The sequence below is a fragment of the Oryctolagus cuniculus genome, chromosome 12 (assembly GCF_964237555.1).
Source record: "Oryctolagus cuniculus chromosome 12, mOryCun1.1, whole genome shotgun sequence".
Classification (NCBI taxonomy): domain Eukaryota; kingdom Metazoa; phylum Chordata; class Mammalia; order Lagomorpha; family Leporidae; genus Oryctolagus; species Oryctolagus cuniculus.
Window position 1 is genome coordinate 65,961,003 of NC_091443.1, and position 13,348 is coordinate 65,974,350.

General features: G+C 41.2%; 1 protein-coding gene across 5 annotated transcripts in view; it reads right to left on the reverse strand.

Annotated features, from left to right (window-relative positions):
* UBR1 (ubiquitin protein ligase E3 component n-recognin 1) overlaps window positions 1-13,348 on the reverse strand; it is a 169,001-nt gene that overhangs the window by 31,543 nt on the left and 124,110 nt on the right. For all 5 annotated transcript variants that reach the window (XM_070054077.1, XM_070054074.1, XM_070054075.1 and 2 more), the window contains 4 exons: window positions 9,056-9,149; window positions 7,881-8,029; window positions 2,500-2,555; window positions 1,459-1,555 (listed from right to left, as the gene is read on the reverse strand). In XM_070054077.1, coding sequence (XP_069910178.1) covers window positions 1,459-1,555; window positions 2,500-2,555; window positions 7,881-8,029; window positions 9,056-9,149 — 396 coding nt within the window. The remainder of the gene's footprint in view (window positions 1-1,458; window positions 1,556-2,499; window positions 2,556-7,880; window positions 8,030-9,055; window positions 9,150-13,348) is intronic.

The following is a 13,348-nucleotide window of genomic DNA, read 5'->3' on the forward strand; positions in this document are numbered from 1 at the left end:
TCATATGGGATGCCGGCACTGCAGGCAGCGGCTTTACTCACTAAACCACACTAAACCACAGCACCAGTCCCACCCTGTCTAGTTTTAAGGCTTAAAAATACCTAACATTTGTATTTGGTAGAAACACACACATCTGAAAAATGAAATTGAACCACCATCCCACCTACCTATGGAGTTCTGGACATATGAACAAACAGACTTATAAACCCTTTGTAAGGCTGACCTATTTGGGTACAAGGAGCTCTTGTAGTAGTCTTTGTAAATTCCCAAATGTAAAAGCAGATAACTAAAATTGAAGCAGCATCATTCTATTACTTGTAACTTCTGATCCTTTATATTTTATTTAAGTGTTTATTATTTTTTTCATCTACTTGCAAGGCAAATTGAGAAAAGAAGAGCAAGGGAGAGAGAGAGAAAGATTTTTTCCACCTGTGGTTCAATAGCAAATATTTGATACAGCTGTATCAAATACAGCTGGGGCTGGGCCAGGCAAAGTCAGGAGCTCAGAACTCAATCTGGGTTTCCCAAGTGGGTGGCAGGGGCCCGAGCACTTGAGCTGTCTCCTGCTGCCTCCCAGGATGCATCCAGGAAGTAGAATAGCCAGTATTCAAACTGGTACTCTGACACATAGGCGTCCAAGCAGTAGCTTAACCCACTGCATCATGGCACTTGCACCATTTTTCTTAGTTTTATATTGAGCGCACTATATGAGCTCTTAGTAATTCTACAGTTTGTTAGAATCTGACGAAACTAGCTGTTATAATCTGCTTCTCAAAGAAAAGGGCATGGACCTGAATTTTGAGATTACCACACTTGGTATTTCTATTGTTTGACTTTGGCTCACTAACAAAACTAAACATTTTAAAATAAATATCCATGTCATCCTTCCCTTTTCTAACTATACTGAAGACACCAGGGATATTAGTGGTGTGGATATGGTTCAAGGAACAAATATCAAAAGTATATGGAAAATTCCCCAACAAAAATAAGATTGGGTTGGGTGTTTGGCCTAATAATTAAAACATGAGTTGGAATGCCTGTATTCCACATCAGAGTGCCTGGGGTCAACACCTGATTCCTGCTAATGAGGACCCTGGGAAGCAACAGATGAAGGCTCAAGTGGTTAGGTCTCCTCCACACATGCGGGAGACCTGGATTGAGTTACTGGATCCTGGCTTTGTCTTGGCCTACTCTCAGTCATAGTAGGTATTGGGGAGTAAATCAGTGAATGGCAGCACTTGCTCTCTCTCACAGTCTCTGCCTTTCAAATAAATTAAAAAAAAAAACCTAAAAATTAAAATATTGCAAGCATTACAGCACAGTATTTATTTTTTCCGAGTCTGCTGTAGATAATAGTATTCACAATTAGTGCAGTGTGCTGTTTCCTAATGAAGTAGTCAAAAATGCAGTGGAAAAAGACTCCCAAATAATAACAAAATCATTCAGAGAAGACTTTACCTGAGAGAAGACGAATCAGATGTTTCTGTATCACGACTTGAGAAAAGGTAACTCTCTGTGCAAATGCAAACTGAATCAATGCTTTCAGACCATTATGCTGGATCATAAGAGGAAAAGGGAAAAACAAGAGATGACAGACTTAAGTCATTCACAATAAAACAATTCTGATCCGGCAGAATCTGTTGCAGACTCATTATATAATTCACATTCTTACAAATAAATCACAATGTTCTTAATACCTCTACAAAGTTCTTACGACTAAAATTTCTAATAGATTTTCCCATGACAAAGAGATACTAAAGCTATAATCCTTCAATTCTCAGTAAGGTACTCGTTATCTCCAAAGTCAACTTTTTAAAAGTCTGGCCTAATTTATTCTATTGAGACCTGTGCAAGTCTATTTCTAGAAATTCTAAAATGATGGCAGAAAACCACTAAAATAGATTGTCTGCTTCCCATCTGCAGGATGGCAGCCACAGGAAAATACACTGAATGCAAGTCCCCTATGCCAATTGTCAGTAAAGTAAGGACTGGTCTTTTGTCTTCACAGGACAACTGAGCACATTTCTTGAGTACTGTTTTTTAGGGCCTCTTATGTTAGGAGGCTTGGGTCAGAGGCAGAAATACAGTCCTGCAAAAGTGTCAGGATCTGCCCATCAAGAAGCTATAGCTGAGTTTGATTCTTGATTTTAGTAAGACGAATTAGCTAGAGCTAAGCCACACTGATTCTCAATGTTATATGATGGTACAAAATTGGTAAAGGGGGGGAGGGAGGAAATGGAGGAGATGACAGGTTTCTGATCTGGCAAAAAAGGGAAGATGAACTATCACCTGAAATCTCTGTGTGAAATATAATTAACCGCAGAGACTGAGCAAACTCTGGAAAGTGCAAACACTGATCTTTCAGTTTTCCATGAGCCTGACACAACTCCTTTCTCTCTACAGAATCCTGCTAATCTATTTTGATAAGTGTGGAATTACTACAAAACAAAACAGAACAAAACCCCATGAGTTAGTCACCCCTTGTTGGAATACACATACCTGCCTATTTTGAAGAGCTCCAAACAGAGGTTTTCCTTCATCTCCCAACAGGTTTTCTCAAAGAATAAGAAAAGCATAAAAACAATAAATCTTAAATCCTACTACAATTGTATTATTTCTATCAGAGGTCTTTTAATTAATTTTTTATCAGATTTTTACTCTTCCCCTTACAATTCTTAAATTAGAAATTTATAATTTTTGAGAAAATACTAGAGAAGCATATGTAAATTACTTAGAAATTACTGGTATAAATAATAAAGCCCCTGCAGCAATCTGAAAAGAATGTGTGGGAAAAACAAGGAAACTTGTTATTTTCCCTTTTACCATCTCTTCTATGCATGAAAAACTTTAGTAATTCTTATATATAATCAAACCATTTTGTTTAAAAATAGAATGGGAGCAGGTGTTTGGCACAATGTTAAGACACTGTTTGGGATGCCCATGTGCCATATCAGCATGCCGAGGTTCAAATGTGAGCTCCATTTCTGTTTCTAATTTCCTGCTAAAGCACACCCTGGAGGCAGCAGTGATGTCTCAAGCAGTCAGGTCCCTGTCATCCATGTGGGGGACCTGAATTGAGTTCGTGGCTCCTGGCTTGGGCTGGACTAGCCCTGGCTGTTGTGAGTATCTTGGGAGTGAACTAGAGGCTGGGAATTCTGACTCTGTCTTTATCTGTCTGCCTTTCAAACAAACACTACATAATAAATAAATATAAATTCTAAAAAATATGTAAGGCAAATGTGAGAAACTTTATTCTTTCTGGTACATTAAAAAATAATTAGAATAGATGACAGGAAAAAGGAAGAAATTGAAAATACTAAAACTCCTGTTGGACAAGACATTTATTGCTAAATTACTCATTTTTCACTGATCCTAAGAAGGCTATATATATATATATATATATATGAGCAAGAAGGTTTTCTTTTCTATTTTTTTTCCACTTTGAAATGGACAATAATGAAAGATCCTCTGGTTTTAACTCCTCAACCATTATAATAAGCTAACACATCCTGAACATCTCTCCATCCCCAAAAGGAATGAATTTAGCTGATAATGTACTAAGAATAAAGGAGAGCATGATATCCACTCAAGAGAAAAATCGTGGCAGCGCTGTGGTACAGTAGGTGAAGCTGTGGCCTGCTGCACTGCCATCCCAGTATGGGTGCAGGTTAAGGTCCTGGTTGCTCCACTTTGCTCCAAATCCTTGCTAATGTGCATGAGAAAGCAGCATAAGATGGTCCAGGTCCCTGGGCCCCTGTCATCTATGTGGGAGACCAGGAAGAAACTCCTGTTTCTTAGCTCTGGCCTTGCCCAGCCAGGGTGGTTGCAGCCATTTGGAGAGTGAATTAGTGGATGGAAGTGTTCTCTGTAACCCTGCCTTCCAAATAAATAAATAAATATTTATCTATTTTTTTTACTTTCTACAATTAACATTTTACTGTAGTTGCCTTATCATATCTATTTGTCCATCATTACATTTTATGGATGGTTGCAAAGTAAGCTGTCTTCCCCACCACACACCAGAAATCTTTTATTGAAGGAATACATTTCATAATTACAACTTCATACATTTCATAAATTCAACTTTCTGAACATGGTGATTCTTCCCACTGTACCCGCCCTCCCACCTACTCTCCCACCCCTCTCCCTCCTCCTCCCTCTCCTATTCTCACTCTTATTTTTTTACTAAAATCTATTGTAAATTAACTTTATACACATATGATTGACTCTATGTTAGTAAAAAGTTCAAGAAATAGTATGAAAAAAAAGCCTCAATAGTCTAGACAAAGTCTGTTCAAAGTCAATTAAAGCCCTAGTCTATAACACCAGCATTCCATATGGGTGTAGTCCTAACTATTGACTTTGCTCCAGCTCCCTGCTGGTGTACCTGAGAAAGCAGTGGAAGATGGCTCAAGTGCTTGAGCCCCTGCACCTACATGGGAGACCCAGAGGAAGCTCTTGGCTCCTGGCTCCTGGCTCCTGGCTTCGGATCAGCTCAGCTTCAGCTGTTGCGACCATCTGGGAAGTGAATCAGCGTATAGAAGACCACTCTCTCTGTCTCTACCTCTCTCTCTATTTTTTTTTTTAAAGACTTATTTATTTGAAAGTCAGAGTTACACAGAGAAGGAGAGGCAGAGAGAGAGAGAGAGAGAGAGAGAGAGAGAGGTCTTCCATCCACTGGCTCACTCCCCAATTGGCCGCCATGGCCAGAGCTATGCTGTTCTGAAGCCAGGAATCAGGACCTTCTTATGGGTCTCCCACACAGGTGCTGGGGCCCAAGGACTGTGACAAATTTTTTAAAAACCTGTGACAATTTTTAAACTTCAAGGTCTAAATAAACTCGTGACTCCTAATTCTAGTCATCCCCAAAATAGTACAGTATGAAATACCCACACTGAAAGTTTGAAGGGACTCAGCAGCTCATGACTCCAAAAGAATGTTTTACATTATTTTGTTCTTTCTTTTTTTTTTAAGGTCTATTTTTTATTTATTTGAAAGGCAGATTTAGACAGAGGAGGAAAGAGGGGAAGTGATGGAGAGAGGGAGAGGAGTAGAAAGAGAGGGAGAGGGAGGGAAGAAGGGGGCGGGGGGAGAGAGAGAGAGAGACAGACAGACAGATCTTCCATCTGCTGGTTCATTTTCCAAATGGCCAGAATGGCCAGAGCTGAGCCAGGCCAAAGCCAGGAGCCAGTAGACTCTTCCGGTCTCCCACATGGGGGCAGGGGCCCAAACACTTGGGTCATTTTCTGCTGCTTTCCCTAAGCCAGTAGCAGGGAGCTGGATGAGAAGTAGAGCAGCTGGGACGCAAACTGGCACCCATATGGGATGCTGGTCTCATAGGTGGAGGCTTAACCTGCTACACCACAGTGCTAGCCCTGGAATGCTTTACATTTCTTAACAGTTTATTCAGATTCTGTTCTAGTTAAACTTCACTTCTCTTATTTCTCATTTTATTTAATCATAGTAAAAATAAACCAGTACCCATAATTTTAGTCAAACAGGTTTGGAGGTGATTTATTTAAAAAAAATTATTTTATTTATTAGAAAGTCAGAGTTATACACAGAGAGAAAGAGAGGCAGAGAGAAAGAGGTCTTCCATCTGCTGGTTTGCTCCCCACTTGGCTGCAACGGCCAGAGCTGAGCCAATCTGATGCCAGGAACCAGGAGCTTCTTCTGGGTCTCTCACACAGGTGCAAGGGCCCAGGACTTGGGCCTTCTTCCACTGCTTTCCCAGGCAATGGCAGAGAGCTGGATCGGAAGTGGAGCAGTCAGGACTCGAACCAGCACCCATATGGGATGCTGGCAAAGGATTAACCCACTGCATCACAGCATAGGCCTCTGGAGGTAATTTCTAAAATCTATTTAGAGACTGATGCTGGTGTTTAGAAAAGCTTTGGGGAAAAAGAGGTTTCATGATATTTAATTCAAATTATAAAATAAGTTTGTGGGGCTGGCACCATGGCGCAGTAGGTTAATCCTCTGCCTGCAGTGCTGGCATCCATATCATATGGGTGCCAGTTCTAGTCCCGGCTGCTCCTCTTCCAGTCCAGCTCTCTGCTGTGCCCTTGGAAAGCAGTAGAAGATGGCCCGAGTGCTTGCACCCACATGGGAGTCCAGGAAGAAGCACCTGGCTCCTGGCTTCGGATCAGCGCAGCTCCAGCCATTGCGGCCATCTGGGGAGTGAACCAATGGAAGGAAGACCTTTCTCTCTGTCTTTCCCTCTCACTGTCTGTAACTCTACTCCTCAAATAACTAAATAAAAAAAATCTTTAAAAAAAATGAAATAAGTTTCTTGTTACAAATACAGAAAAAACTTCAAAAAGTTTGTGAAATAATGGAATTAAAAGATAAGATTATTGGGGCCGGCGCTGTGGCGTGGAGGGTGAAGCCACCGCCTACAGTGTCAGTATCCCATATGGGTGCCAATTCAAGTCTCGGCTGCTCACTTCCAATCCAGCTCTCTGCTATGGCCTGAGAAAGGAGTGCAGGATGGCCCAGTCCTGTGTAGGAGACCCAGAAGAAGCTCCTGGCTCCTAGCTTTGGATTTGCACAGCTCTGGCTGTTGCAGCCAACTGGGGAATGAACCAGTGCATGAAAGACCTCTCTTCCTCTGCCTCTCCTTCTCTCCTCTGTGTAACTCTTTCAAATAAAGAAATAAATCTCTTTTTTTAAATAAAGATAGGATTATTTTGGTGCAAAAAGTTTGGAAATTCTTGCATAAGAGGGGATCTTCAAAACGTTTATCCAAATGTATACTATGAAAAAACTAGCCATAGGTTAAAAAATCCTGCACTAAAATAAACTTTTTAATTCTACTTCCCAGCAATTTTTTGAAATACTTTAAATATATTTAAATGAAGAAAATGTGACAGATTCCATTAAAAATAATTATCAAAAATATATATTGAAAAGGAATGTTAAAGCTGGCATGGGATAAAATTCTTAATCTTTTCTATATAATACTGAGCCTGTGACTGCAGTAAGCAAATGTACCAACTAAAAAATTTTACTTTTTCTATGCTGCTACACTTTTTTATGGGAAACTTTCAGTAAAGCAGAGAATTTGGCATCAGGCTTCCCTTCAGACTTGGCTCATTTCTGCTTGCTAATCCATATTTCAGTATTTTTTTTTCCTTTTCTGGTAATTATTTAGGTGATTTTATTTGCCTTCTCTTTTTCTCTCAAATTTATAAAATAAAAATTACTGAACATTTCTGGTTGTTTTTTCCTCATTTGTATTTTTTCTTGATTTTCTAGTGCTGTAAATTTGCTACCTTTTGACTATAGCCTGCTTTGTGCTATTCAAGATATTTTTAATTTATGTTGTACATGGCCATTATGATAGTTAAAAAGAGATCAATACAAAAAATTTCTTGGGGGCCGGCGCTGTGGTATAGCAGGTAAAGCTGCCACCTGCAGTGCTGGCATCCCATATGGGCACCAGTTCAAGTCCTGCCTGCTCCACTTCAAATCCAGCTCTCTGATATGGCCTGGGAAAGTAGTAGAAGAGAGCCCAAGTCTTTGGGCCCCTGTACCTGTGTGGGAGACCCAGAAGAAGTTCCTGGCTTCTGGCTTCGGATCGGCGCAGCTCTAGCTGTTGCAGCCAATTGGGGAGTGAACCAGCAGATGGAAGACCTCTCTCTCTCTCTCTCTGCCTCTCCTTTTCTCTCTGTAACTATGACTTTCAAATAAATAAATAAGCCTTTAAAAAAAAGTCTCAGACCAAATGGCATCAGGCCATCCTAGTAAACTGAAATACTAGTAGTTTTCAAACAAGTCAAAGTGTTCTGGGCCAACAGAGAAAAAGAGAATAATTTTAGGTCAATCAATGCTAACTGTTTCACTGAGACTTCCACACCCATGGTTCTTATAGGCTTTACCGATCGCCTGGATGGTGAAGGCACATGTGCTCCAGGTCATCATGGGGATTCGAGGATCTGTTTCATCAGGAGGCACTTTCAGTCCAATTCTATAAATCGTTGTGGCAAAGAGAATGACCATTTCCTTGATGCTAGTAGAATATTTGATCCTAAAAAGAAAAAATTATATAATGACTTAGTAAGAGATGGCCACTTAACTGAGAAGTTCAATTAGATACTAAAGCAAAAGAAACAAAATTCCTTTGACGTAAGTAAAGTGCTTTTGGCTGAATCACTCTGATGATTTATTCAACAAGAAAAAATGGGAAAAGCATAACTTTATCTCCTAAAGGTACAAAAATAGCTCTTGCAAGATGGTAATGACCCAGGTAACTTCATTTTCTGTAAAAGATAAAGTAAATCATCACATCTGGAAGGTTTCAGGTCCAAATCAGAGGACAGAATGGACAAGAGAGGCAATAAAATTCAGAGGAAATAAATATGACCTGACAAGTTTTGGTGTTTGGAAAAGGTATCAAGAAGCACTTTTATATTGGGGTGTGTGTGTGTGTATGCATGCATGCTGTGTCTATCTGTGATAATATGTACTTGGAATGATAAATTCTGGCTTTCTAAACTTCCACCTGTAACAAGTATTCAAGTATTTTCAGTAGCAATAGGATAGATATTATAAACAAGTAACACAACAACAAAAACATACCCCAGATAGTATTCATGAAATAATACCTGATTATGGCACATTATTTATTTCAAAATGTCTAACATAAATACCTTTCCAATTAGCTTATGAAGTAGATAAGAAGACCACAGCCTTAGTTTTACATACCTGAAAATGAACTGAGGTTGGCGCTGCATGAACTGAGATTTTTCAGAAAGTCACAGAGCAAGTTATACATGACTCTAATGAAAATCTCTTATATTTTAACCCTTTTATAGGTTGGAACTATAGAATTGGCATTCTTGTTGGTCAAAATGGTTATGTATAAGTATGAGTTATCCTAATATATATTAATTTCACTATTAGAAATAAAACAGCAGGAGTAAGACACAAGATAAAAATGGGATAAAGCAACAATTTCACAAATAAAGGAAGGAAAGAAAGAAGAAGGTAAGGATGTTTCCCCTCTTATTTCCACAACCATTCACAAATTTCTCTTAACTATTGAGATACTTACGAAGACTGAACTCCAAAACTCAGTATGGAATGGAACTCAAAGGTGGAATCTCCCATTCCTTGATTGAACAAGACAGGAATTATTGGGCTTTCTCCTAATGAAAGGAAAAAGAAAGAAAAATAATCAATGAGTTTATTCTGAAATGTTTTTCTAGCTTTTAAAAATTATTTATGATTATTTCAGAAAAATAAAAAAATGATAATAAGCAATAAATAATCACTTGAAATCTCTCCACCCAGATAACTACAGGAAACATTCAGGTGATACCTTTTTTTTTTTTTTTTGACAGGCAGAGTGGACAGTGAGAGAGAGAGAGACAGAGAGAAAGGTCTTCCTTTGCCGTTGGTTCACCCTCCAATGGCCGCCGCGGCCGGCGCGCTGCGGTCGGCGCACCGCGGTCGGCGCACCGCGCTGATCCGACGGCAGGAGCCAGGAGCCAGGTGCTTTTCCTGGTCTCCCATGGGGTGCAGGGCCCAAGCACCTGGGCCATCATCCACTGCACTCCCTGGCCACAGCAGAGGGCTGGCCTGGAAGAGGGGCAACCGGGACAGAATCCGGCGCCCCGACCGGGACTAGAACCCGGTGTGCCGGCACCGCTAGGCGGAGGATTAGCCTAGTGAGCCGCGGCGCCGGCCCAGGTGATACCTTTTTTCTATATAAATAGTACACACTTGAGGGAACTTCAAAAAGTTCATACAGAAATGGAAAATAGGGGCAGGCGCTGCGACAATAGCAGGTGCCAGCATCCCATAGGGGCGCCGTTTCTAGTCCCAGCTGCGCCACTTTTGATCCAGCTCTCTGCTATGGTCTGGGAAAGCAGTGGAAGATGATCCAAGTCCTTGGGCCTCTGCAGGTGACCTGCAAAAAGTTCCTGGCACCTGGCTTCAGATCGGTGCAGCTCCAGCCGTTGTGGCCATCTGGGAAGTGAAGCAGAGGATGGAAGACCTCTCTCTCTCCCTCTCTGCTTTTGCTTCTCTGTAGCTCTTTCAAATAAATAAATCTTAAAAAAAAAAAAAAAAAAAGAAATGGAAAATATATTTGGTGCGAAAACAATCTTGAAATCCATGTAGTTTTTGCACATATAAATTTTCCATAAACTTCTTTTTTTTTAAGGATTTTATTTATTTAAGAGGTAGAGTTACAGACAGTGAGAGGGAGAGACAGAAAGAGGTCTTCCTTCCATTGATTCACTCTCCAGATAGCCACAAATGTCGGAGCTGTGCTGATCCGAAGCCAGGAGCCAAGTGCTTCTTCCTGGTCTCCCACGTGGGTGTGGGGGCCCAAGGACTTGGGCCATCTTCCACTGCTTTCCCAGGCCATAGCAAAGAGCCAGATTGGAAGAGGAGCAGCTGGGACTAGCACTGGCACCCATATGGGATGCTGGCACCGCAGCGGAGGATTAATCTGCTGCGCCACAATGCGGACCCCTTCCATAAACTTTAAAAAAGATCTCATATATTGTTCTGCACCTTGCTTTTTCACCTAAAGATTATGTATATCTTTCCACGTCAGTAACTCCCACTCTTTATTTCCATTTTTTTTTTTTTTTTTTTTTTTTGGACGGGCAGAGTGGACAGTGTGAGAGAGAGACAGAGAGAAAGGTCTTCCTTTGCCACTGGTTCACCTCCCAGTGGCCACTGCGGCCGGCGCACCACGCTGATCCGAAACCAGGAGCCAGGTGCTTTTCCTGGTCTCCCATGTGGGTGCAGGGCCCAAGCACCTGGGCCATACTCCACTGCTCTCCCGGGCCACAGCAGAGAGCTGGACTGGAAGAAGAGCAACCAGGACAGAATCCAGCGCCCCGACCGGGACTAGAACCCGGGGTGCCAGCGCCGCAAGCAGAGGATTAGCCTAGTGAGCCGCGGCGCCAGCTTTATTTCCGTTTTTAATCACTATCCTTGTATAAGTATTCTCTCAGTAAAGCAGCATGTATCAGTGACTAAAACTAAAGGATCTGGGGGCAGGTATTGGGCAGTGCATAGCTGCATTGGGAGTGCCAGTTTCAGTCCAGGCTTTTCTGCTCCTGATCCAGCTTCCTGCTAATGCATCCTGGGAAGCAGTGGATGATGGCTCAAGTGCTTTGTTCCCTGCCACCATGTGAGAGGCATAGATGGAAGTTCATGGCTCCAGGCTCTAGCCTGGTCCAGCCCTGGTTATTGCAGACATTTGGGGAGTGAACCAATGGTTGGAAAGTCTGTCTGTCTGTCTGTCTATCTATCTATCTCTATCTAGATATCTATATCTAGATAGAGATAGATAGAGATAGATAGATATAGATAGATAGATAGATAGATAGATAGATATCTGCTGTGTGGGCATTTGGGAAGTGAACTAGTGTATGGAAGATAGTTCTGTCTTTCAAGTATATGAAAAAAAAAATTAAAAAAAAAAAAAAAAAAGAGTAAAGGACCCAGAGTCAAGCTGCCTACGTTTGAGTCCTTTTGCAGGTTCCTCTGGTCAGAGAGGCTTGTTTTCTCTTGGGATTTTAGGTGTTTATGTGGCTACCATTGCAGTATAATTCCATGTCATGGGAGACAGCTGAAGGAGAAATAAAGTAAGACCAGAATTCTCATTATATGTTCTGGCTCTAAGAGGCTTTTCCTTCGGCAGAAATGAGGGCACTTCTCTTGGATTTTTTGTTGTTCATGCCCACTGCACAGTTCTATGACTCAGACAGCTGTTGGGTCAAAGTTGGGAAATAAAGGTGAGAAAAACCAACCAACCAAGAAATTCATTGCCTATACTATCCATTCTTCACATTTTGACTTTCCTCCATTCTGCTTGCATTTTTCACTTTTCATAGTCTTTAGGTATTCTTTTTGCATTCTGTGAAACTGGTAGGGATTCACTAGGAATGGATATTGGCTTTTATTAAAAATCTTTTTAAAAAATTTGTTACAATGACTAGTTAGTTTTCTCCCTTAACCTGTTAATGTAAAAAACTTTCATCCATCGTTGCACTCTTAGAATAAGCCCAACCTGATCATTATCCCTTTTGGGTTATGAATTCTCCTCTAATTAGGGTTTGGACCATATTCCTCAGATGTTGGGCCACCTCCCACTGCCTTCCCAGGTGCATTAGCAGGAAGCTGGATCAGAAGCAGAGCAGCTGAGACTTTTTATTAGAGCAGCACTCTAATATGGGATGGCTGGTGTCATGGCACGTACTATGCCACACCACTGGCCCCACAACTGAGATTTCTTTTTTAATTAATTTTCAAAATTTATTTATTTATTTATTTGAGAGCTACAGTTACAGATAGTGAGAGGAAGAGACAGAGAAAAAGGTCTTCCTTCATTGGTTCACTCCCCAACTGGCTGCAACAGCCAGAGCTGCGCCAATCTGAAGCCAGGAGCCAGGAACTTCTTCCTGGTCTCCCACATGGGTGCAGGGTCCCAAAGACTTGGGCTATCTTCTTCATGACACCGGCCCCTTTAATTGTTTATTTTTTAAGAGGTGAAGGAGAGAGGAGAAGAGGGAGAGGGAGGGAGGGAGGGGGAGAGAGAGAAAGATAAGAGACTGATATCCTATCTTCTGGTTCACTCCTCAAATGCCCACAATGGCTGGGGGCTGAACTCAATCCAGGTCTTACATGTGAGTGGCAGGGATCCAACTACATGAGCCATTGCTTTTTGCCTTTAAGGGTGTACATTAGTAGGAAGCTAGAGCACAGTCAGGACTCAAAACCAGTCAGTCTGATATGCTAACTGAGTGTCATCCCAATCAGCATTTTCACTGCTAAGCCAAATACCTGACCTTACTGAGATTTTTATGTGGCCTAATTCATTAAGTAATAAGGGCCATCTGATAAAGTATATTTTATTTTCCTTTATTTAAAAATTTATTTATCTACTTAAAAGGCAGTTACCGAGAGAGTAACTTCCATCGACTGGCTCACTCCCCAAATGGCTACAACTAGCTGGGAGTGGGCCAGGCCTAAGCCGGGTACCTGGAACTCTATCCAAGTCTTCCACGTGAGTAATAGGGGCACAACCACGTGAATGCATCTTCAGCTGTATTCTCAGGCACATTTGCAGGGAGCTGGATCAGAAGCAGAGCGGGCAGGACTTAAACTGGCACTCATACGGAAAGCCAGCATTGCAGGTGATGGCTTAATTCACTGCACTACAATAGTGGCCACCAAAGTATATTTTCTAATGTGAACAAATGTCTTTAAAAATTACCAAATCAAGCTTAATTTAAAAAATTCTCTAAGTTCTTACATATTTTAAGACAACTTAATCAATCATATCCTTAGGAAGGTCTAGTAAAATTACCCACTATAAATATGC